The 22839-nt window shown below is 35.9% G+C and overlaps 1 protein-coding gene across 1 annotated transcript in view; it reads left to right on the top strand.

The window, feature by feature from the left end:
* Positions 1–22839, top strand: part of LOC145664279 (ionotropic receptor 40a-like) — a 166311-nt gene that overhangs the window by 126977 nt on the left and 16495 nt on the right. The window contains exons 13-14 of the mRNA XM_081730813.1: positions 15567–15744; positions 22339–22435. Of these exons, the coding sequence (XP_081586939.1) occupies positions 15567–15744; positions 22339–22435 (275 nt within the window). The remainder of the gene's footprint in view (positions 1–15566; positions 15745–22338; positions 22436–22839) is intronic.

The raw sequence follows: 22839 nt of genomic DNA, 5'->3' as shown, positions 1-22839 counted from the left end.
TGATTTTTCAACATCTTCTGTCGAAATTTCATGATATCCTGGTCAGCCTTCGAGTTATGAGTACTTTCTCGAATTCTGTATAAACCATTTGGAAGTTCGTTATTTCTTTCTTTTTCTTGTGCTTGGTCTTTTGAGATATTCATTGGTTTAGCTGTATGTTTTACTTCACCGCGACCTGATCCTTTTCCTCTGGATAAACCTTTACCTGCACTGTGTTCTTCAAAACCACGGCGCTCCATATTGTTTTCTTTCTTTCCTAGCTGGATTTCAAGAGACGTACTTAACAACGATAGTTGAATAAATTTTATAACAACTGCAATTCACAGCAATTTCAATCGACCTATTTTAATTAAATGCAACGTTAGTTACGAATTGTTAGTCGTTCCTAGGATAATTTCAACAGATACTAGCAATTGTTGGAATTGTTATCTATATTGATAGTCCTTATTTTTATTGTCAAAGGAAAATGAATGAAGTTGGTAAAAGTAACGCAAACACGCCTATCAATAAACATCATAATTTATATTATTATTATTATTATTATTATTATTATTATTATTATTATTATTATTAGTAGTAGTAGTAGTAGTAGTAGTAGTAGTAGTAGTAGTAGTAGTAGTAGTAGTAGTATTATGTTCTTAGTTATGCGTACTCAGGCATGAATTGGTCCTCGGGCAATCGGGGAAATGTCCAATATGCCTTCGCCTTTATAAGGCTCACTAACTCTATTCAATACCGAAGATAAAGTTAATAAATTTCTGAGAAAAATATATACATTTGTGGAATAACGCATAAAATAATTTTCATATCTTGTGAATTTTTATTGTGGGAAAGATTTTTCAAGGCGATCATAACGTCAGCTAACTTGAAGTTTCAGCTACATTTCCGAGGCTGCTTGTCTTCCGTAAACATCAAACTAAAACATCACTTCTGTTTGAACTACATTTACTTCAAAATCACACACACACACACACATAAATGTACATTTTATAGGGAAAATCGTATGTGGTTATAGCCATGGTATGAGATATATATATAGCTAAAGACCAGAGGCGGCCCGTCATAAAGGGCCCAATGGGCCCGGCCCTCCCATTGTTTTTGCATTAACATAGAAAAGAAATGTATGTATCTTAAGTTATCCTGCTAGTATTGTTGCTGTAATTTCCCTCTTAACCAAAAACAGTAGTTCTGACTCCTTCAAATCAGTTTTTCCATGTACTGCTTACGTTTATGGGCACGCTATTCACGCGGTCAGTACAAAAACAAGGCGGAAAGAGCCTGAGCTGTTTCAGTGTGTCCTTTGTATCGTCTTGTATTGACTCGTGTGGCGAACAACGTGAAAATCCAGAGAAGGTGAGAGAAGGTGTATTAAATAGTTCATTTTATAATACGAGTTTTATTAGTTTAGTTTTAGTACTACTTGTAGTATTATTTAGTATAAGAATCGTAGGCCCTCATCACAGGATTGCACTCGACCCTTTCCGAACGAAAAGGTTTGAAGCTTGTTTATTGCCCAAATTTGCTTTATCCATAGAGGTTGTTGATTCCGGGGCCGTGCACTTAGCGCATCATGTCCTGAGCGCAAGGGCAGACATTTGGCGTTTCCTGAGCGCAAGCAAGAAAAACAAGTTAACCTTTATTTTATCAGATTTTAAAAATAGCCACCATAGCCAGATATTTTCACTATAATAATTGTTGTACTAACAGGGGTGTAGGAACGGGGGGCCTATCAGGCTAGGTCCCCCAAAAGATTTCCTGGATCCCCCAAATGATCAGCTTTTAAAACATTGTCGTAAGATTACCTCGCTACAGTCATTTAAAAATAGGTAGGTTTACATATAATTAATGACTTACGGCTTATATATAATAAAACAATGGAATTAAACTGATTTGTAAGTACATTATACTGTATATACATGCTGTAACTACTTTTTAAAAAAAATTATCAGATGAAAAATTTGGTAAAAAGCAACGTTTTTATTCAGTTTTTTAGTTTGGATTTCATTTGCTTTTTTTCTATTTGATGTAAAACAGGAAGTGAGATATAGCTGTTAATGGTTACGAATAATAAATAAATATTTTTCAGGAAATAAAGAGAAATTTCAAAGAAAATTAATTTTAGACTTATGGAGATAGGCTCTGTGTATAAGGGCTTAAATTGAAATAGTTATGCACAAAGGTATAACGTTTGGTCCGGGGCAGTAGTTCTTGATTAAGCATAATAAAAACTACCTGGTACATAATATTTATGGTGAAAAATAAAAAAAATATAGCTGCCCCCCTCAATAACGACGGTCCCCTCCTAGATAAACCTGCTGGCTACACCCGTGTGTACTAATCTTCATTTCCACCATTTTGCACTAACTCCTGTGTCAGATAACATATATTAAATCAAAGAGAGACAGATCAATGTATTATCAGTTTATAAAGACTCGTCGTATGTAAAAGGTACCACAGTTTACATCCTGCAGTCATGTTTGGTCTTGTATTAAACAAATAATGGAAGAGGATGCATAACGAGGTCCTTAAAGAGCCTTTGTCTTCTATACAGCATCATCTCCGTTCTCTGCATCATTTCATCAGATGATTTGTCTTCCCTATGTGACTGTAAATGTATGTAAGATCGTACAAATTGTAATGAATATATATATATATATATATATATATATATATATATATATATATATATATATATATATATATATATATATATATATATATATATATATATAGATATATAAAACACAATTATTAGCTCCAAAAATTTTTCATTGTCATACGATATGTTGATAGTAGTCAGAGTCTGTACAAAGCAATTGCCGGTATATTGTCCCAAACTTTCAATCGAACTTCTGTATGTACGCTAAGGACCGCAGACATTTCCCCAAATCTGCATCCAAACTTAACCGCTCAAGTAATGTTCTCACTCTGTCGTCCACAGTAAGGTATTTTCTCTTCCTTTTGGGTAATGGTTCTCCTATCTCTTGGCGTCTCAGGAAGAATTCAGTACGTTGAGCCTCTTCTTTCAATTTTTGCATTAATGTAAAAACGTTTGGGAATCTTGTTTGTACTGTTGAATTAAACTCCCTGTTCCATGCTTCAACTGGATTATTAGTCCGATTCGTTGATTGTATACATTCCATAAGGAAATTGGCAATCTGGCATTATCCAACCATTGAGAAACAAAATAGTCAAAAAAATTGTTGAAGCTTGTCATTTTCCGGAGAAGGTTCCAAATCGTCTGGAAAAACTACCTCCGAGGCTGTAGGTGGATCTTGACATGTTCCAAGAGTGTTCTTTCTAATTTTGTGTAGCCCTGAAATAAAGTGAAATTATGACATGAGCTTTCTGGCATGATGGAGCGAAATAATCCTCCTAGTAAACTTCCAATACCATGTCCTACTTGATAAGAAGAACCCACATAATCATTTCCAGTTCTTGAATGAGCTTGGTTTTGGTAATATTGTAAATATGGATTATTCATATTCACGAACTCGACGAAAGTGTAGTTTGACGCACACTGTACCAAAAGTAAATAGTAAAAGTTGACCTGTACTGTCTCTTATATTGATTTTGATGTGTTCAAAACGCATTCTCTGTACAGAAACATAATGAGGAGGATTAAAAATTTCCACTGAATGACTTTCAAAAGTATGATTCATAGCATCCATGTTGACAATACGTAGGAAAGGCACTAACGTATCTCCCACAATCACAGATTAAATAATGTCACAGTACATTTGTGCTGGAAGTCCTAAACGTATAGTCGGTGCTTGTTGTCCTTTCTCAATGTCATATAAATCACTTTTGGGTTCAAATTCTAACATTAAATTTACAGTTGGTGACAATACTACTGAAATATGTACGTCTTTCTTAATATGTCTTACGATACATAAGTTCGTCAGATATTCGAAGAATATAAACATGTTTGTGTCTTTATGATAGGAATTAATGATCTTTAAACAACTTGTATACTATTGTAATTATGCACAGGAATGGTCTTCACTCTCCATTCTTCTTGTTTTGGTTTATAAAATATTTTATTATTTTCACTATTAATGTTTAGTAGTGAATGTGGATAATGAATTTCTGTAAGAGCCACTTCCCATTTTTGTCGGAACTCAATTTTACGATTGAGCCTAATGATGTAAGATGTTAATGTACTTTCAGGATAATAGTTCATCGAACTATAAGTATTACTCAAAAGAGTAACGTAGGAATCTCTATCAGATTCCATTCTTCTTCTTCTATTTAAGATGTGTCACCGATGAAGCAGAAATCCAGGAGTCGAAAGATGCGGGATATCCTTTCCAGTGCACTAGATATTCCTTTCTGTATCCTTTGATTTGTGTGCGTACTATTTTATCAATGTAGAGACGAGGAGTTGTAATTCTTCTCTATAAAAGAGACCGTTGCTGGTTTAAATCTTCCAGTTGATAAACAGATGGATTTCTGGCAATGATCTTTTTCACTTTAAATGTTTCTAAAGTCCAATTTTCCTTATATCCTTTATCAAAGATTTGTTTCAGTTTACTAATACGTACTATATCGCCAACCTTTAAATCTTCTGCTTTCTTCTTGTTGTTTTCGGAACATTCAAGTTTCTTATCATATTGATTATGCCATACTTCAAGGAGATTCTTCTGAGAAACATTAGCTGGTGCCATCTTAATACTGGAGTGCGAACTTTCCTTATATGCTTTTACAAGATCTGGTAACACATTCACATAGTGATAAGTTTGGAATTTGGTGAAGTATTTCCACATTCTCTGCTTAAGACTTCGATTAAATTGTTCCACCTTGCTGGCCTTTATGTCGGTATCTTTGGTCGTTCTATGTTGCACATACTGTTCACTTAGAAACGTTTGTAGTGTTTTGTTTGAGAACTCACTTCCTTGATTCGTGCGTAATACAAGGGGTTTTGTATCTTAAAAAATAGTTTTGGAGGCATTTGTCACATCATTTGCACTTTCTGATTTTAATGGAAGAGCCCAGCCGTAACGACTAAAGACGTCGATCACTGTCAGAAGGTAACGGTATCTATGATCATATTTTTGTAATGATTGTAAATAATTAATGTCACTTTCCCACTGATCGTCAATATTGTTTACAAGATAAAAGTCTCTACGAAAACGACGACGGATTGGTTTGTGCAATGTATAGGTTTCTTGTTTCCGTAGCCACTGTTGTATTTGAGGAAGTGGGACGGATTTCTTTGTAGCTTTCCATAATGTCTCTACTGTTGAAAAGGAAGCTGGATGTGAAGAATGATAATAAATGTTTTTCAATGTTTTATTTATGCCTCGTACGTATGTACGTTGACCATATTGGAATTTTTCGTTTTCATTTTCCTAAAGGTTCATCATCATCTCCTTCTTGGGACAAATAATAAGCAAAGAGAAGTTCTCCTCTTCTTTCTGTTGTTGCTGCTGCTGGTGTTCCTTCTTCTTGTTGTTCCGAAGGTAGAGGTTTATTTTGATGTCCAATATAAGCTAATCGTCGTGGGTTTCCAATAACTTCTTGTGGAATTTTGAAGATGCTAAAAAAAAGTGATGTACACCGTTCCTTTGTGATCCCATGTAATTCGACTGTCTTGCTTTACTCGCTGAAGAAGCAATCTTGCTTTTTTACGAAACACTGGGGCAAAAACACTAATATTTCTTCTTCAAACTCGGCTTTCCATCTTTCATCGACGTCAAGGAAACTTGACAACACACCACTTACAATAGGAGCCAGTAATGCTGGTAAGAAACCACCATGTTGTAGTAGTAAATGTTTCTTTTTCTTGTCCAAAGTTTTTGATCTCTCCACAAGAAATCGAAGCGTCTTCTTGTAACGTCGTAATCTTGCTTTCTGAGTCTTGGTAAGAGGAACATTTCCTTTTAACACATTATAACAATACTCACAAACACTGCAAATTACGGAAGAGTCAGCATTACCCAAGATGGCTTTTCGTAGTTTGGGGTTTATCTTGCGCAACGTACGTAACAAATCAGCGTGTTTCACTGTTGGAGGTATCGTGATCGACTAAACACATAATTTCCTTTTCTTATTTTAAAGGAATATAAACGTGGTGTTGGTTATCATCGGGAAATATGTGGAATAAATGAAATCTTTGAGTTTTACGTCCCACGTTATGCCGGGTAGGCTAAAGGAAACGGTGATGTTGAGAAATGAGTGAAATGGTGGAATAAAGAAAGTGGGAGGAAACGGGGAGAGCCCCGAGAAAACCCACGAGCACGGTGTTTGTCCACCGGGAAATATGTGGGTTCAGAATAGAATTTCATCTGGTGTGTCCTGTTTAAGATTCATGAATAAATATCCAGGAGGTTCCTTTGTTGCATCCTTGTAGCTTTCTTGAAGAAATAGGGGATTTTCCGGCGCATCTTGATAACAGACGCTTGATCTGCGATTCCTCTCTTGGATTTTTAAATAGAACCAAATAAAAACAATTTAAACTAATGTCTCGACTTCCTTTACCCTGATGAAACATGCTTTGAGTAATAAATATCACACTGAGGTTCCGGTGATGCGATCCATTCGTGAACAAATCTACAATGTCACCATTAGCTTCACGCATGCGGTCATCAATAATAATGAGATGTGGTCTTTCTGTTGGTTCAAAATCCTTTGCTCGAGGTAAACCTTCATAAAAGTGAACTTGGATTAGAATGTCAGTATGCATCTTGCCATTCCGCATAGTACCAGTACACTCGACGAAAAGATGTGTTGATCATTGCCGGAAAGTTGGAAAGTAATCGTTCTACAAAATAAGTTTTTCCACATCCACTTGGTCCAGTTAGAAGACAACTAAACGGATGTTTCCACAACGTATCCATGATGTATACTTATTCAATTCAATTGCTTCCCTTCGTATTTATATTTTTCGTTTCTTAGTTTGTGAAGATTCATATCCATAAGGTACTATTACAAAAGATTCTAGTAGTCTACAGCGTTTCAAGTAATTGATCTTGTACATTTTGGTTTCTCTTTTACTAATGATTATATGATCACGTGTACGAGATATTTTTTATCATTGGTAATGACTGTTTCAGCTGGATTTCCAGTCATCATCATTTCACGTAGAGCTTCAAAATTTAGTTTTTGTGACGAAGTATAATTCAAAGAAAATCCACGGATTTTACAAACATGATAGATTTTTTAACTGTCCGGATCCAAAGCTTCAAAAGCATAATTCTTCGGTCCACCTGACACAAAACATTGAATGTAGGCATTTTTCCATATGTTTCCAACTCATTCATTAAATAGTCTCCTGTTGGAATGGCACATTCACCTAGTTTTTGTGTAAATATAATGGAATCTGTGTCAAAATATAACACTCTTTCTCCGAGTTGATCCAGTGAATTATATAATTCAAGTCTTTCGTAAGTTGTTGTGTACGTAGCAATCACCACATTGACAGTAGCAAGAGTCACGGTTATTTCTTCTTTGTGCCCCAATGTAAGTATAACATATCATCGCTGACTGGAACCATTTGATACAGTTCGACATCTAGATACCTTACTTTTTCATACAGTTGTTTCGGTTCGTTGATGATACTGGTCTGTCCGAGTTTTTCTCGCTGTCCAAATTTTCCCCGGAACGAATTGAGCATTAACTTTGCCAAATTACACCTACCAGGATAATGTTAAACCTTTCCAGGGTCTAAAGGTATTCCTTCATGTTGATAGAAATAAATGTACTGGTCTTTTTCTTCTTGGATGCTACACAATGAAGCCCAACCGCTTGCTTCAGTTTTAGTCTTCAAAAAAGGTATTAATGTAATCGGCAAATAATCCACCAGATTTTGTACTCAGATCATATTCCGCAACTTCATATATCTTGATCTCGTGAATTTTCTGGATTTTGTATCCTTTCTCCAAAACTTCCCTAACTTCATCAGCAACCCAGGTTCCTGTCAGTGCACGTTCCTCTTCGGTGTGATAACATGAGTTCATCGCAGCATGTTCGGAATAAGGGAAACGTCAGTTTCTGATTGGATCGATAAGGCAAAACAGGATGAAATAAATTCCTCGGAGGTAGAATCGTTACTTTCACTAAGCCCTCCACTGTTTCAATGCTTTACATATTTTCATCATTTCCCAAGTAGATGGTGGAATGATCAACGGGGAATTTTTTCACCTTGCAGCAAAATGGATGCAAACTACATACGTCAGAATACAAGATTTTTTCGTCGGTGCTAGTTACTTTATTATATAATTTAATGGCGTTTGTACGTCCTCCGTAAAACGCATCTCTTGGTGTTAGTGGTTATTTTTTTCGTAAAAGAATGGTTATGCACATACTTTTGCATCTGTTCGTTTTCTTTCAGCTGTTTTTGAAATTCACATCCTCACATTTCAGGAACTATATTGCCTAATTGTTTTAAGTGAGTAACTTTCTGCTGTGTTTGTTCTCTAGAGTATCGTTCGGATTTTAGTATATAGTATTACTATTTCTTTCTGTCGAGAAACAAACCACATAGCCGTGGAAAAAACATCCATGGTACTCCCACAGGTGAATTTAGTTGCAAGCTTCATGTCTCCATGCACCATCTACTTTCATTCCTGCCAGTTTCTTTTCTCTTCCCCTTCCTGCATGATCGATTTTAATATTTCTTGCTTTTTCCTCCCAGTCTAGCCACTGAACTCCTTCCACAGGTTGAACGATAACCATTAGAAGACAGGTTTCTACTGGTATTTTCTTGCAAAAAGTTTCTTCGATAAACTAAATTACAAGTACTGACAATAGTGATTGTTTACATTCGTTTCCTTCTCAAAGGTGGTCATGAGAGAGATACAGGCTTGATGCAGAGCATGAACATCTTGAATACAAATTTTATCAGTTCTTTCTTCTAAATGAAATGTTGCTGTTGATGTTGGTTGTACCATTCCGAAAATGTGTTCTTTTACTGTTTCCTATGCTGTCTGGTCCATAAAATTGTATGTCTTTTAAGGGTCCCTCGTAGTTTTCGTTCTCCTCTGTATTGAGGAAGTGAGAGAAATATCCTTTGGAAGAGGGAAGATTAAAAGCTTTCGATAATTTTGACAATGCCGTAGGTGAAAAATTTAGAGAATCAATAAATCCTAAATTGGCAATTCGCATCGATAGAATTTTGCGTCTATTCAGAATAAGTTCTGGTTTTCAATTATGTTCTCCTACCATACATTTGAGAATGAAATTACTGTCATAAGCCTTACTGTTATGAGCGATGCAGTAGATGGTTTTCACTAATGGTCGATGCTGCTGTACGTATTGTAAAAGGTCCTCCACTGGATCTTTACTGTCGAAGATATGTTCACGTTTCCCACATACGGAACAATGGTTTTGAATGACATCATCACTTACACATTGAAAACATTCTTTCTGGCTCACTAGTAAATTGGGAACGTGAATAAATGGATCAGGACCATCATGTTCTTCATCTTAGCGTGATTCAATATCAAAAGATCATTAATGCTTTCTTTCCTTCCATGATGGAGTTTGGTTTCCGGACATTAGCTTGCATACAACACTGACGATTGAGCGGCATGATTTTCTTAGACATCGAAGAGTAGGTTTCTCCACATAAATGATCGGTTTTCTTATCTGATAAGATATAAATTTTGTAGCAGGATTTACAGAACATAACAATACTACAGGCAGTTTTCCCTTTCTTATACGGTTCTTTCTTTTGATGATCATGATAGTCGTTTCCAAAAAATGGCGACTACAGTCTTTACACGTGATACGGGTTCCTGCGCAATGCATACTGGTTTTCAGTAACACTGAAAACATACTGATTTGCAGTTTTTCAGATGAGCCTCTTGATGATATATTTCACGTGACATGCTTCGCAATAATAACTACAACTGGACCAAGCAGTAAGACTTTCAATAACGTTGTAGTGTTGATTTATATACAAGATATTTAATTATATTCTTCTTCGCTCATCATTTGGGACTTCAAATAAAATATCCTTTTCTTGGGAAACTACAATACACAGTAATTTTATATTGATGTAAGTATTTTTGAAATGTCTTAACTTCAGGAATACCTCTACCATTACTTAAATCAACATCAACATCATCACATAATTGTTCCACTGCCGGATCCATGACACATTTGCTTTGGTCTCTAAATTGTCTATATTTCGTCACATTTTTCCCTTTATATTCTTTCATTGCCATCGCAATGCCAAGGGCTCGGGCCAGACATAGCTTATTTGTATTTTTCACCGTAAGAGTCCCCTTTTTCACTTTCATGAATTTATCGGTATCTAGGATGCCTTGAACCAGTCTTACTTCTCCTCTTGGTATAACTACATGATGAATTTTAATCATAACATCTTTATTAGTGAGAAATGCTGAATTACTCTGCATCACTCTTTCCAGCTGTCTTCACACAACTTCCATGGACATGTTCCTTGCCTCACAAAAGGATAAATAAAAGGGTATGTGCACCTCACTTTCATTAGTAATCGTTAAGCGAACATGGCCCAAGCGGTCGATATTTTCTAGCAGGTAGTTCAAGAGTTCTTTTAATTGCTCCTGAATACATATAAAAGGATTCGTACTATTTGGGAACTCCATTCGAACTCTGATCATTCTTCCCTGAATATTAAATCGACGATAACATCTCCTCCTTTCCTCCACGATTCTAAAGTTCTCATGGCTAGTTTCCGTGATCGTCATGATACTCAGCTTAGAATAATTCGCAAACGATGTCACAAAATAACGGAAATTAACGGAACTACTTTTATCAAAATAAAAAACCAGAGGGTTACGTAATTCCTATAAACAAGAAAGAGAGAGCGTGTAAGAATTTTCATGTACAATGTAAAATCATTTCATATGTATTTAAAAACACATTATTCAAATTGCAATATATTCTTTTTACAACCTACGAAATGTATAAAAATGTATTTCTGTTACCACCATGCTTAAATATGATTTCAACTTTCAAATTCATCACATCATTATTATGATTCGAATATTTTTTAGAAAGTATTATATTTACCCTTCTGGTAGATGATAAGGATGTTGATATTAGAATCACTTCACTTCTAACACTCACTAGCACGGAAAAACGGTAATATCACTTCAAAAGATTATTTGATACTAACATAAAGTACACATGCATCTTGTATACCCACAAAATGACATCACATGTATTACACAATCTTGCACTGAAAATTGCAAACTCATTTCCCTCCCTTCGTCTGTTCCCAAGGAAATTTTTAATGTTATCAAGGTCATCTGGATGTTCCTATGCAAAATTTTCTGTTATCAAGATCCTGAGAATGTCCCACGGTCGTGAGAAAGTTTCCACGAATTTTCCCACGGTCATGAGAACGTTCCCACAGGTTTTTGTACGGTCGTCAGAAAGTTTCAAGCTCATAAAACGTTCCTACGGAAATTTTCTATATTCCCATGGTTATGAGAGCGTTCGTATGGATTTTTCCACGGTCGTGAGAAAGTTCTCACGGAAAGTTACAATGTACCCATAGTCGTAAGAAAGTTCCCACGAATTTTCCCACCGTTGAGAAAGTTCCCACGTTCATAAAAAGTTTCTACGGAAATTTTAAATATTCTGACGGTCGTAAGAACGTTTCCACGGTCGTGAGAAAGTTCTCACGGAAATTTTCAATGTTCCCACGGTCGTGAGGATGTTCCCATGAATTTTTCGAAGGTCGTAAAACATTTCCCACGGAACGTTATAATGTTTCCACGGTCATGATGAAGTTTCAACGAATTTTTCCACGGTCGTGAAAAAGTTTCCACACTCGTAAGAAAGTTCCTTCACACGGTCGTCAGAACGTTCCCACAGAAAGTTAAATGTTCCCACGGTCGTGATAACGTTTACACGATTTTTCCCACGTTCGTGAGAAAATTCTTACGCTCGTAAAAAGTTGTGCAGCAATTTTCAATATTCCCACGGTCGTGAGATTGTTCCCATGGATTTCACACGGTTGTAAAATGTTCCCACGGTCATAAAATTTTCCCACGCTCGTAATAAAGATTTACGCAAATTTTCAATATTCCCACGGTCGTGAGAACGTCCCCATGGATTTTCTCACGGTCGTGAGATGTGATACGTTGTTCCTGTACATTGCATGAAAGGTGTTGCTTACAACCATGGTAAGAGGAGGACGTGGTTCAAGGTATTATCATCGAATCAACATAGGGGGGCGGAGCTTATGAAAATGTTGTATTCATCCAATCAACCTGAGGAGGTTGAAGCTATTACAAGTACTGTTACTATCAACCAATTAGAAACAAGGAATTTAACATGAAGTATGGCACGTGGCCTCTATCATAAAATCAATAATATGGTCGTGAGATGTGATACATTCTTCCTATACATTTTATGAAAGGTATTGCCTAAACCATGTGGCCTTAGGGCGGGACGTGGTTCAAGGTGTTATCCAATAAACCTAGAGAGGTGCAGCTATTAAAAGTGTTGTGATCATCCAATCAACCTAGAAGGCGGAGCTATTGTATCTGCTGTTACTATTAGCCAATCAGAAACAAGGAATTCAATAAGAAATGTGACACGTGACCCCTATCAACCAATCAACGTAGGGGTGAAGCTAAGAAGCAAGGGGGAGGGGAAGAAAGGTTAAGGGCCGGACTAGGGGGAGGGCGGAATCGGGGTCGGAGCTATGATACCACGTGACTGGGGACGGGGTTAAAAAAGGCGGGAAACTTTTTGCTGACTTGGGTTGTTATAGTGCCGCATATCTACTTATATATATACTACTGATTTTTCAGAATTTCCCAGACAAAATAAACTGTTTGCATACAAACCTCTGTTTATTGCATCTATTTTGCAAAATAAACATCATTATTCACATAACTTAACGAAAATACACGGTTTCATTTAAATGAAAATTTATGGAGGAAGTTTGCGTTCATCGAAGTGCCGATCCTTATCCTTGAAAACAGTTCTTCAAGTGCCAAGCATTTTTATATATATATTTATTCAACTTTTGAGACTCCAACAGCTTTGAAGAGCTTTTCGTTGGCTTATCCACTGCCTACCATGTGAAGTTCATCCCAGAAGAGCTCGATGGTTGGCAAATAATGAGACTGTGTCGGCTATTCCATTTTTATGGCAATGTGAGCCCTTTCTTTGCTTTACACTTGGTAGAATATTTTGGATTGTTATGCTGTTGTAGTACAAAGTTATACGGTCCGAAATTTGCATTTGTAATGGAATTGCATGCCAGACTCAAATGTGGTAATGTATAGTTTTTGTCAATTATTCTGTTGATTTGAATTAAATCTCCCATTTGATTGCCTGTAAAACTCCCTACACAATGACAATGACCTCTTCCTTGTTTTGCTATAGGTATTACACATCGGGATGAAAACACTTTTCAGAAGGGCGACCCACAGACATATGGCATTGTGGACTGAAAAGTTGAAATTTAGATTCGTCGGTGCAGAGTACCCTCTTCTATTGTTCATACTCTTTTGGAATATCTGCTGGAAGGAATTGTTTCTTTGCTGCAACCGCATCCCCAAGACCATAAATCTACAGGCTTTGAACCACCGTTATATCTGATACAGATTGGAAAAGACCCTTCCGTAGTTCTGTTACTACTTCCTTAACGATTAAACGTCTTTCCCGTTTGATTTTAGTTCTAATGATCTTTTCCTTATAAGGAGTTGTTATATGTGAAACCAGTTTGTTTCAGTGCAATATTTACACCAGTTTGTGACTGTTTTTCAAGAGGCCGACGCATTGCCCCGATTGATATGTGCAACCATTGAGTGATTTTCAGCATAGAATACTCTCTACTCTCAAAATAACCATTTGAGCACGTGATTCGGCACTTAATTTATAGTTTTCTTCCACATTTTATGGTACGTCCACGTTCTTCGTACTAATTTACTAATCCCACATGGGTGAAAGTAGAACGATCGCATGGCACACATTCGCACCCAACTTTATCCATATACGGCTTAATTGAATAGCACACATAGAACTGTTCGTGGTAATAAACAGAAAGCTACTGATGAAAATTCCTACAAACACCATCGGATGTCGTTGCAACAATGTTTCACTAGACAAAGCGTGACGTTATTGTAAGTTCGTTATTTATTTGTTTACTACAAAACGTTTTTTCTCAACAAATGTGTCATACTGTAACATTATCATGTATTTTTTCGTATCCTTATATTGACGTTTAGCAGAACAACACTTCTTGTCACAAACCAAGTTGTGTTGCAATGGCTCGAGGAGCACAATCGTGAATTGTTGAAATACCCCCCAAACTCAAGCAATCTCAACCTCACTGAACACTTTTGGGATATTGAAATAGATCCGAGCTAATCGCCGTCCGCCGTGGAATTTACAGGCATTACGTGATGTGTGTGCAGGTGTGGGGAACTATGCCTCTAACCACCTACCAAGGCCCCACTGTTTCTTTGTTAAACCATATTATATATACAGCCTAACTATATATAAAACTACATGAACTGACATAAAATAAGGGTACTTCCGGTTGAGTTGGAAAACTGAAAATTTGGCATGATTGTTGCTTTCCGGAACTAACCGACAGAAAAATTTCCAAAAATGAATATTTTTAATTTTTAGGAGGTCTGAAGGGGAATAAAAAATTCCCCATGTTATTTAAATGGGCCTTTTTGGGACTTACAATCTTATGTTTTAGATACTTGGAATTGGAATAAAAACTTGAAATTCGGTATGCTAGTACGTTTTCGTTAGCGTTATCTAAGTAAATCATTAAAAATAAAACTTGCAAATTTTGAGTGGTTTTATGGTAACTGAAAATTCTTCCCCATGTTATTTATATAGGACACCTTTTACTTCCCAAAATTATAGTGGCAACAATGATTAAATTTGACATGATTGTAACCTTTTGGGACTAATCCACAGGAAAATTACCAAAAGTGAATATTTTTAGTTTTTAACCTATATATATATATATATATATATATATATATAATATCCTATATACACTGTGTTGATTTTCATTTACCTTGTCAGATATGCACACAAATAAATAAATAGATAAATAAATATAAAAATAAACAAAATAGGAATAACGCAAGTATAATTCTTTCACTAGATGATGATAATAAATGTTTGTCTGTCAAATGAGTCCACTACTTTGAGTTTCGTGAGAAATATCAAATATCACAGTTTATATATGGTACCTGTGTTGTAGAGTCTGGACCAGTGTTCGTAGTTTGAGGGAAATTTCTTTATCTAAGGAAATTTCTTAGGTAAATTTAGCAAAAAGGCAAAAGGGATTTTTTTATAAAACGTGAAAATCCAGGGAAATTCTCGCGCAAACTGGTTGACCGATATAAGTGCTTAAACCTTTCTTTGTTCTTCAGAAATGAATTAATACAATAGCAATAGTTTATGTATGTGTGTTCAAAGTAGCATAATTTGTACCCAAATATCAAGAAAACCTAAGAGTCAGAAATTTGTTCTAAATTTATCTAATCTTCGAAGTCTTTTCTTTTTCTTGTTAATATTAGATTTTTTTATATTGTGCTTCTAAAATCTAAGACCTCCCAATCTAATGAACTTGATTACATGTGTTTTAGAATGGAACTGGCACAGAGTTATATAAAAAACTTTGGGATTTGATGATTAAACGAGGGAATCAACGAGCCAGTCCCTTTATTGATACCGTTGAACATGGAATGCTAATGGTACGGGACCAATCGAAGTATGCAGTATTAGGTGGTAGAGAAACGCTTATTTACGACGCTAGAAAATTTGGTAAGTGTTGATTTGAAATCCTCAATTTTTTATAGAAGTTAACAAGTGCTTATTCAACCTATTACCTACTAAATTTAAACTACTTGAATGTTATTTAAAAGTACTTCAATTTTATTTAAAATTACATAAAAATGTAAGAGAAAATTGTCTATAATTTTGGGATTTGCTATCTTCCAGAATAATACAGGATTGATTATTAGTGGGAGTGTACAATAATTTTAAGTGATTTGTTGGTAAAAAAAAAATACGACTTAATTGTGAAAAAATAATTACAAATTGATCATTCAAAATATTGGAGAATGGAAGCGCTGCTTAGACAAGTCACGAGTCATCAATCGAAATAGATGATAATCAGAAAGGCAACATCTGGCGAATAAGGCGAGTGTGAGAGGACATCCTAGATAAGTGTTTCTAACGTTTCCTTGAACGGTTTCACAACATAGGGCTGAATGTTGTTGTGGTGCAATACCACTCTAGTCTTGTCTTTTAGCGTCATCGTCTTTTTTCTTCAATCCTCGACTCAGTTGCATCACTTGCGTGGGTTGGAACAGCTCATAATACACTATACTCAGTTAATTCCATCAAATACAGAGAACGACCTTGAGGCAATGAATATTCGGCTTTGCCGTTGATGTTGATAGTTTGCCTGGCCTGCACCATGATTTTCTGTACTTCGAATTATCGTAGCGTATCCATTCTTCATTAATGCAAAAACATTTTGTTTTGTGTCCTTGAAGTTACACTTCACAGGTCGTTTTGAGTCTTTCGACGTCCCTCGGCTTCAACTCGCACGGCACTCAATTTCCTTGCTTGTGGATTATTTCAATGGTCTTCAAACGTCTCGAAATCATTGATCGATCAATATTTAATGATTATGCAAGTTATTTTTGCGTTTAACTCGTGTCTTCATCGAGTAAAACTTCCAGTTTCTCACCTTCAAACCTTTGCGGTTGGTTTGAATTTTCTTTATATTTCTTGTCATGATCCCTTTTTTAAAAAAATCAAATCAAACCACTACTTACATATTGTAATTGATGGTGCATAATCACCATAAGCTTCCAACAGCATTTCTTGTCCTTCAGCTGCACTTTTCTTCAAATAGAAGCAAGAAAGCAAAGCTTCCTGCAAATTGATCTTTATAGGTACAAAAGTTGATATTTCTAACGCTCAAAAAATAATATCTTTTACACTTCCCCAAACTAACACATACTGACAACTAACACCACGTATTGATATTTTGGCATGAAGTTATCAACATTACCCCGATGCGATATGGAGCTAATTACGCCATATCTTGGAAACCCCTTAAAATTAATGCACACAGTCAATAATAAAATGAAAATAAATTTTAGTTTAAAGTCTAACTGCATGGTTATGCCCTTTAGGCTAAAGGTGGTTGATGATTAATGAGAATGAATAATTGTGAAATTAAATTTTTGTGTTCTCCAACTGGGAATCGAACATTAGACTACGTAAACCAAATGCGCACTCGCTAGCCATTAGGCCAGCCGGGAATGCTAGCTAACTCATACTTGTGTTTAAAAGCATACGAGATTCGTTCAATTATGTATTACTCAGCACCGTTAGTTTTTCGGCAAACATAAATATGTTTTTAAGTGTCTATTTTGAAAATTTAGAGGAAGAGATTAATTCTGCTTTTATTTTTCAAGAAAGGTACTGACATTCGATGATTACAAAGAGCGTTTGGCGAGCCTGTAGAATCCAAATATACAGTTCCTTGTTGGGTTGATCTTGATCAATTTAAAGCTGACAGAATATCCTAGAAGGCGATCTCCATAGTGGAAACCCAAACGTAGCTGTAAATGACGTAAACAGCACTGTTCTGAAGAATCTTTTGCAGAAGGACTATTCACGAATCAGAGAAAGATTATTCTAGTTCGGAAACTAAAAGTCAGTCTAAACGATGCGCAGACCGGAGAAAAACATCTCCACTTAAGACACGTTCTGCTCTTAACATGTTGATTACGGTATTATATGATAGAAATAGAAATCTTGGTAGGTTACCTACTAAAGAAAACCATAACTAACGCAGAGTGTTATTCCAATCTTTTGTAGGGCCCATTGTGACAAGCGTTTGTAAAACATCTACTTGGAAGCTCCATAACCGACCGTTGCTGCAACACAATAATGCGTGGCCACATATCAATTTACTCCAAAAATGACTTCCACATTCAGTCTATTCACTTGGTGTTGCTCTCAGCGAATATCATCTTCTCAGATCTTTAAAAAAAAACTGAGTGGGGTGCAATTTTAGAGCTTAAATGGAGACCAGTATAGATCAGACCATATGATGCAGATCACAAGCTATAGACCAATGAATAAAAGATACTCCTAAAAAGAAATCTTCTGAAGATGGACCAAAAAGTTTAGTTTCTCACTTCAAAAATTCCTGTTGTTAAACGGAAATTATATGCAAAGACTACAATTCCTTCTGACGAAAGTGAAATGAAATAGAAAAGTTAAAACAATATTCACAGAACTTTGGAAGCATTCAACACATATAAATAACATTACTTATTATGAGTAAAAGGAAACTTTGGTTAGTTGGGTTATACGTAAACTTAAAACTAAGATTTATGTCTTCTGAATATTATTACTATCTAAAGTGTAGTAGCTAATATCGAAAATCAATTGTCTTTCTTGCAACTTATTATAATCAAGGTAATTATATAATACACCAGGGCTCCAAAAATCCGGGCGTCAGATCACCTTGGCAAAGTGCGTTGAGTGTCTTTCGAGGAACAGTGTCCAGTGTGATGAAGGTCTACAAAACCCACGACAAAACCACATCGGCGAAGAGGAAAAATATTAGAAAAAAAATGCTCAATGACAAGTCCCGCTGAGCATGAAAGTGATTGTGATTCAAAACTGTTTTGTGAATGCGGTACAAGTGACGAAAGAATTCAAGCAGTACTTCCCACAGCCTGTACAAACAATCACAGACTTACATGACATTGATACACGGGGTCAGGTTGTGCGATCGAAACCACTTGAAACGGATCATAATTCTTTAGCACGACATCAATTGTGCCGTGAACATGCAACATGGACCGCTGGTGACTGGAAACTCGTGATATTAGAGATGCAAATAAGCAAGTTTTTCTTGAGATGGAGGCTTTTTCCCATAAAAGACCAGCTTTCTGAAAAAATGAAAATTTTCACTTCTTTGAATCTTTTTTGTCCAGAGTACCATTTTTGTTTCCCTGTAGAAGCTTCTACAATTCAGAAAGTGCATTTACAGCATCCAGTACCTGTGAATCCCATGTTCAGTTTGGGGCTGATTGTCTTGATTGAATTTTAATCTGGCATTGTAGTTGTTGCCAATGAGTATAAGTTATGAAATCCCAGACCACAAGTGTCGTTTTAGTTGCCTAACCGTCTTCTCTAGTATCAGGAAATTATGCATCTTGATATATGTGTGTTACTGGTTGTCTAAATTTAATCTGACAGGCAAGAAAAAGATATCATATACCAAGAAACATATACAAAATAATTTTTGTTTTGGTATAAAATCTTGCCTACATCTCGTTCTCTGTACAGAAAACATTTTATCCTGAGCTTCAGAGAGTTGAATTTACAAAATTAAAGCCATAACTAGCTATTATGGGTACGATCTTAATTTAATATAATTTATTCACAGAATTCCTCCTTCTAATGTCATTTTTTTTAAAATTAAGAAACTTGTGAATAGCGTTTTAAACATTCTCCCCGCCGCATTTTAGCGGCCTCAATAAATGTTATATATAGTTAAAATAAAGATATAGTTTATTCTTAAACTTTAAATGATATATTCTCGCACAGAATATTCAATACATTTTCAGAGCAATTATTGCTAACTATTAAACTTTTTACTAAAATACCATAGTTCTGTCGTTAAACGTTAATCTAACAGCTTTGTAAACAATTCATTGGAACTAGAAAATCCACTGCATCTAACAATTTTCACTTTTTCTTTCGTATGAAATTACCAATTTTTCAACGAACTTAAAAAGTTCGTTACCGTATTCTGTGTGTGTGTTATTTGCGAATTATTCAATTTTAAGCTCTCCATTCGATTGAGCATCGAACTCTATCTCAAAGAAGTGATAGAATTTTTCGCGTCACTTACCGTTCCCGAGATTTTGGCCAAAAAAATTCCGATTTCGGGAGATTTAAGGAGCCATATCTCGGGAACCGTAAGTCATAGACAGATCATATTGGTGTTGATCAAAAACTATCTGAACTTCTTTTATTGTTTTATTGTTAAGAGGCCTCATCCCGGCGAAATTAAAATACTGCTAATTTTACAGTAATTATGTGATATCTTCAAATAGATAAAAGATAATTGAAACGTGGAACAAGAGCGCCCTAGACAACATTATTTTGCGTGAGGTACCGATATAACAAGTCACCTAGTGGCTTTCGGTTTTCAGCCGTTTAGAAACGCGAAAATAAATGCCGATTTTCAAAATTGCTCGGAATCGAAAGCAGATAAGTGAGTCATGATAACGGTATCCCATGTAAAATGAAATTCTCTAGGGCGCTCTTGTTCCACATTTCGATTATCTTTCATTCATTTAAATATATCACATAATTACTGTAAAATTAGCGGTATTTTACAGTAATGCACTGTATGCAATATGATCTGCACGGTACGGTATGCAATATGATCTGCACGGTTGCATACCAATAAGGATGCAACAATTGATGCCAAGTTGAAATTGTGCAAGCGGACTTACTAAGAAACTGGGTAAACTCAGGGAATGTCAGTAGTGGGATCGCATGATCGATGTTGAAATGTGGCCAATGTGTGTGTTGATATCAAGATGTAGCTAATGGACAAATGTCAACATGTCCCACCACTGCTGGGACGTACGAAAACTAGGAAAATAACGTTGTACATTCTGCTATTGCATCTGGTGCACTTTTTGGTAGAAGGTAACTAGAACACGATAGTATCAATGTTCCTCTTTGTTTGGGACATTGTCCCTCAGTCGACACATATGATAAGAAATCTCTTAATCCATGGTTCAAATTCTGATAGAGCGTGAAAATATAGCAAACTTGTATCATGTACCACGTATGGAACATATGACGTACTCGAAATATAGGAAAATACCTCCAGAAATTCGTATTTTACACACAGTGCACATGCCAAGACAAAGACGAAAATGAACCAATTTGGCACATGTAACACCGTACATAACGTTAATAGGAAGAAACGTCTTAAAGCTCTGATTGTTTAAAACTATGCAGTAGGAGTAACAAAATGAAACACACAAGCATGTCGGGAGGCTGTACAACTGCGCTTGCCAAACAAAGTGGGTACTCCTCAAAGAAATAAATACCGAGAAAGTGAGGCTTCCTCGAAGCCTCAGGGCTAGAGCGCTCGCTTTCGCTCACGTGGTCGCAGTTTCCAATACTACTGTGAACCCACGGCCACAGATTCAAGACCCGAGTAGTTATGTTCCTATTTTTCGCACGTGGGACGGTGTTCTAGCAGTAGTGGGACATGTTGACATTTCTCCATTTGGTACATGTCGATATCAACACACATATTGGCCACATTTCAATATCGATCATGCGATCCCACTACTGACATTCCCTGAGTTTACCCAGTTTCTTAGTGAGTCTCCTTGCACAATTTCAACTTGGCCTCAGTTGTTGCATCCTTATTGGTATGCAATTGTGCAGATCATATTGCATCGGTTTGAGGGAATATTATTGGTGAATTGGCAATGACTTTCATGTTCTTTACGCTAATTCTTACATTTTCGACGATTTGAACTCACGTTTGATGAGTATGAGTGCATTTCTGGGCATTTTTCGTTAAGTGTTTCCACGCTCTGCTTCATCTATTGTGCTCTACCGACACTCCAGATGTCTTTCTAGAGCATTTGAGTACAAATTCGCTACACTTAATACTCAGAACGTCACTGTTGACCAGTATCCCGGTCGCCCTTTTTCGATTACAGACGATTTGGTGGCTTCAGTTGAAGCGAAGGTTCGTGAGAACAGGCGCTTCACAATAACAGGTCTCTCAAACGAATTTCCTGACGTGTCGAGATCAGTGCTTTACAAAATTGTTTCTGAACACCTAAAGTTTAGGAAACTGTGCTCCCGTTGGGTTCCGAAACAATGTGAAAACGGCAGTGAACTCTTGGTTTTCGGAGCAGGCGGCAAGTTTTTATGAAGAGGATATTTTGAAATTGGTTGAGAGATATGATAAGTGTTTGAACAAACTTGGCAACTATGTCGAAAAATAGAGTAAAGTATGTACTTTCTGAAAATACATTTACTTTTTTGAAATAACCCTTCGTTGTGTACTTATGTTCAAACGGGCCTTACTTAAAAAACACGCCTCGTAATATGAACCAGTTAAGAACATACTATTCAATGTACAAATAAAAACATTCTATTAAAAATTCTTGATTTAATTAAGTGCATACGATATGAAATTGGCTTCATCTTAAGGAAATAGTTTTGAAATTAAGTTTATTTTCTTTATATTGAAAAGTTGTTAACTTTATTTTAAATTAAAATATTTAATATTTAGTACATCACAACTTACCATACATATATTATGAATTTCAGGTGCTCATAATTTTCATATTAGTGATAAACTGTATACCAGATATACTGGTATTGCATTTCAACATGGATGCCCTTATATTGAACAGGTGAATAAAATGTAAGTTTATTTTTCTGTTTTGGTTGTTATTAAAATTTTATCTGTCAACTAATACGTTTGAACATAATTTTAATAATACAAGAACAAATAATCGTTCCCGATAATATGTAGTAAAATTAATTTAAAAAAAGTGGATGTATTGACAAACAATGGTGTCTTTGAGGAAGCATGAGGGGCCAGGTAAACCGTCAACAATCTTTTGGGAAAATTCTTCTCATCTGCTTTCTTCAGAAATTCTGATAGAACGTTGCGCTGTGTAAGTCATTCTTAGAAACAGCATTCCGTCAAGATTTTTGTCACGGTACACAACTGTTACAATAATACCGTGTTCATCAAACCTTAAATTTTGTTATTAACGTTACTTCAGATTCTTTAATGAATAGAGTTAATTTAAAAAGTGATTT

Source organism: Thermobia domestica, chromosome 11 (genome assembly GCF_964235325.1).
Source record: "Thermobia domestica chromosome 11, izTheDome1.hap1.1, whole genome shotgun sequence".
Lineage (NCBI taxonomy): Eukaryota > Metazoa > Arthropoda > Insecta > Zygentoma > Lepismatidae > Thermobia > Thermobia domestica.
The sequence above is the reverse complement of the archived record's forward strand: the minus strand, read 5'-3'. Positions and strand labels throughout refer to the sequence as shown.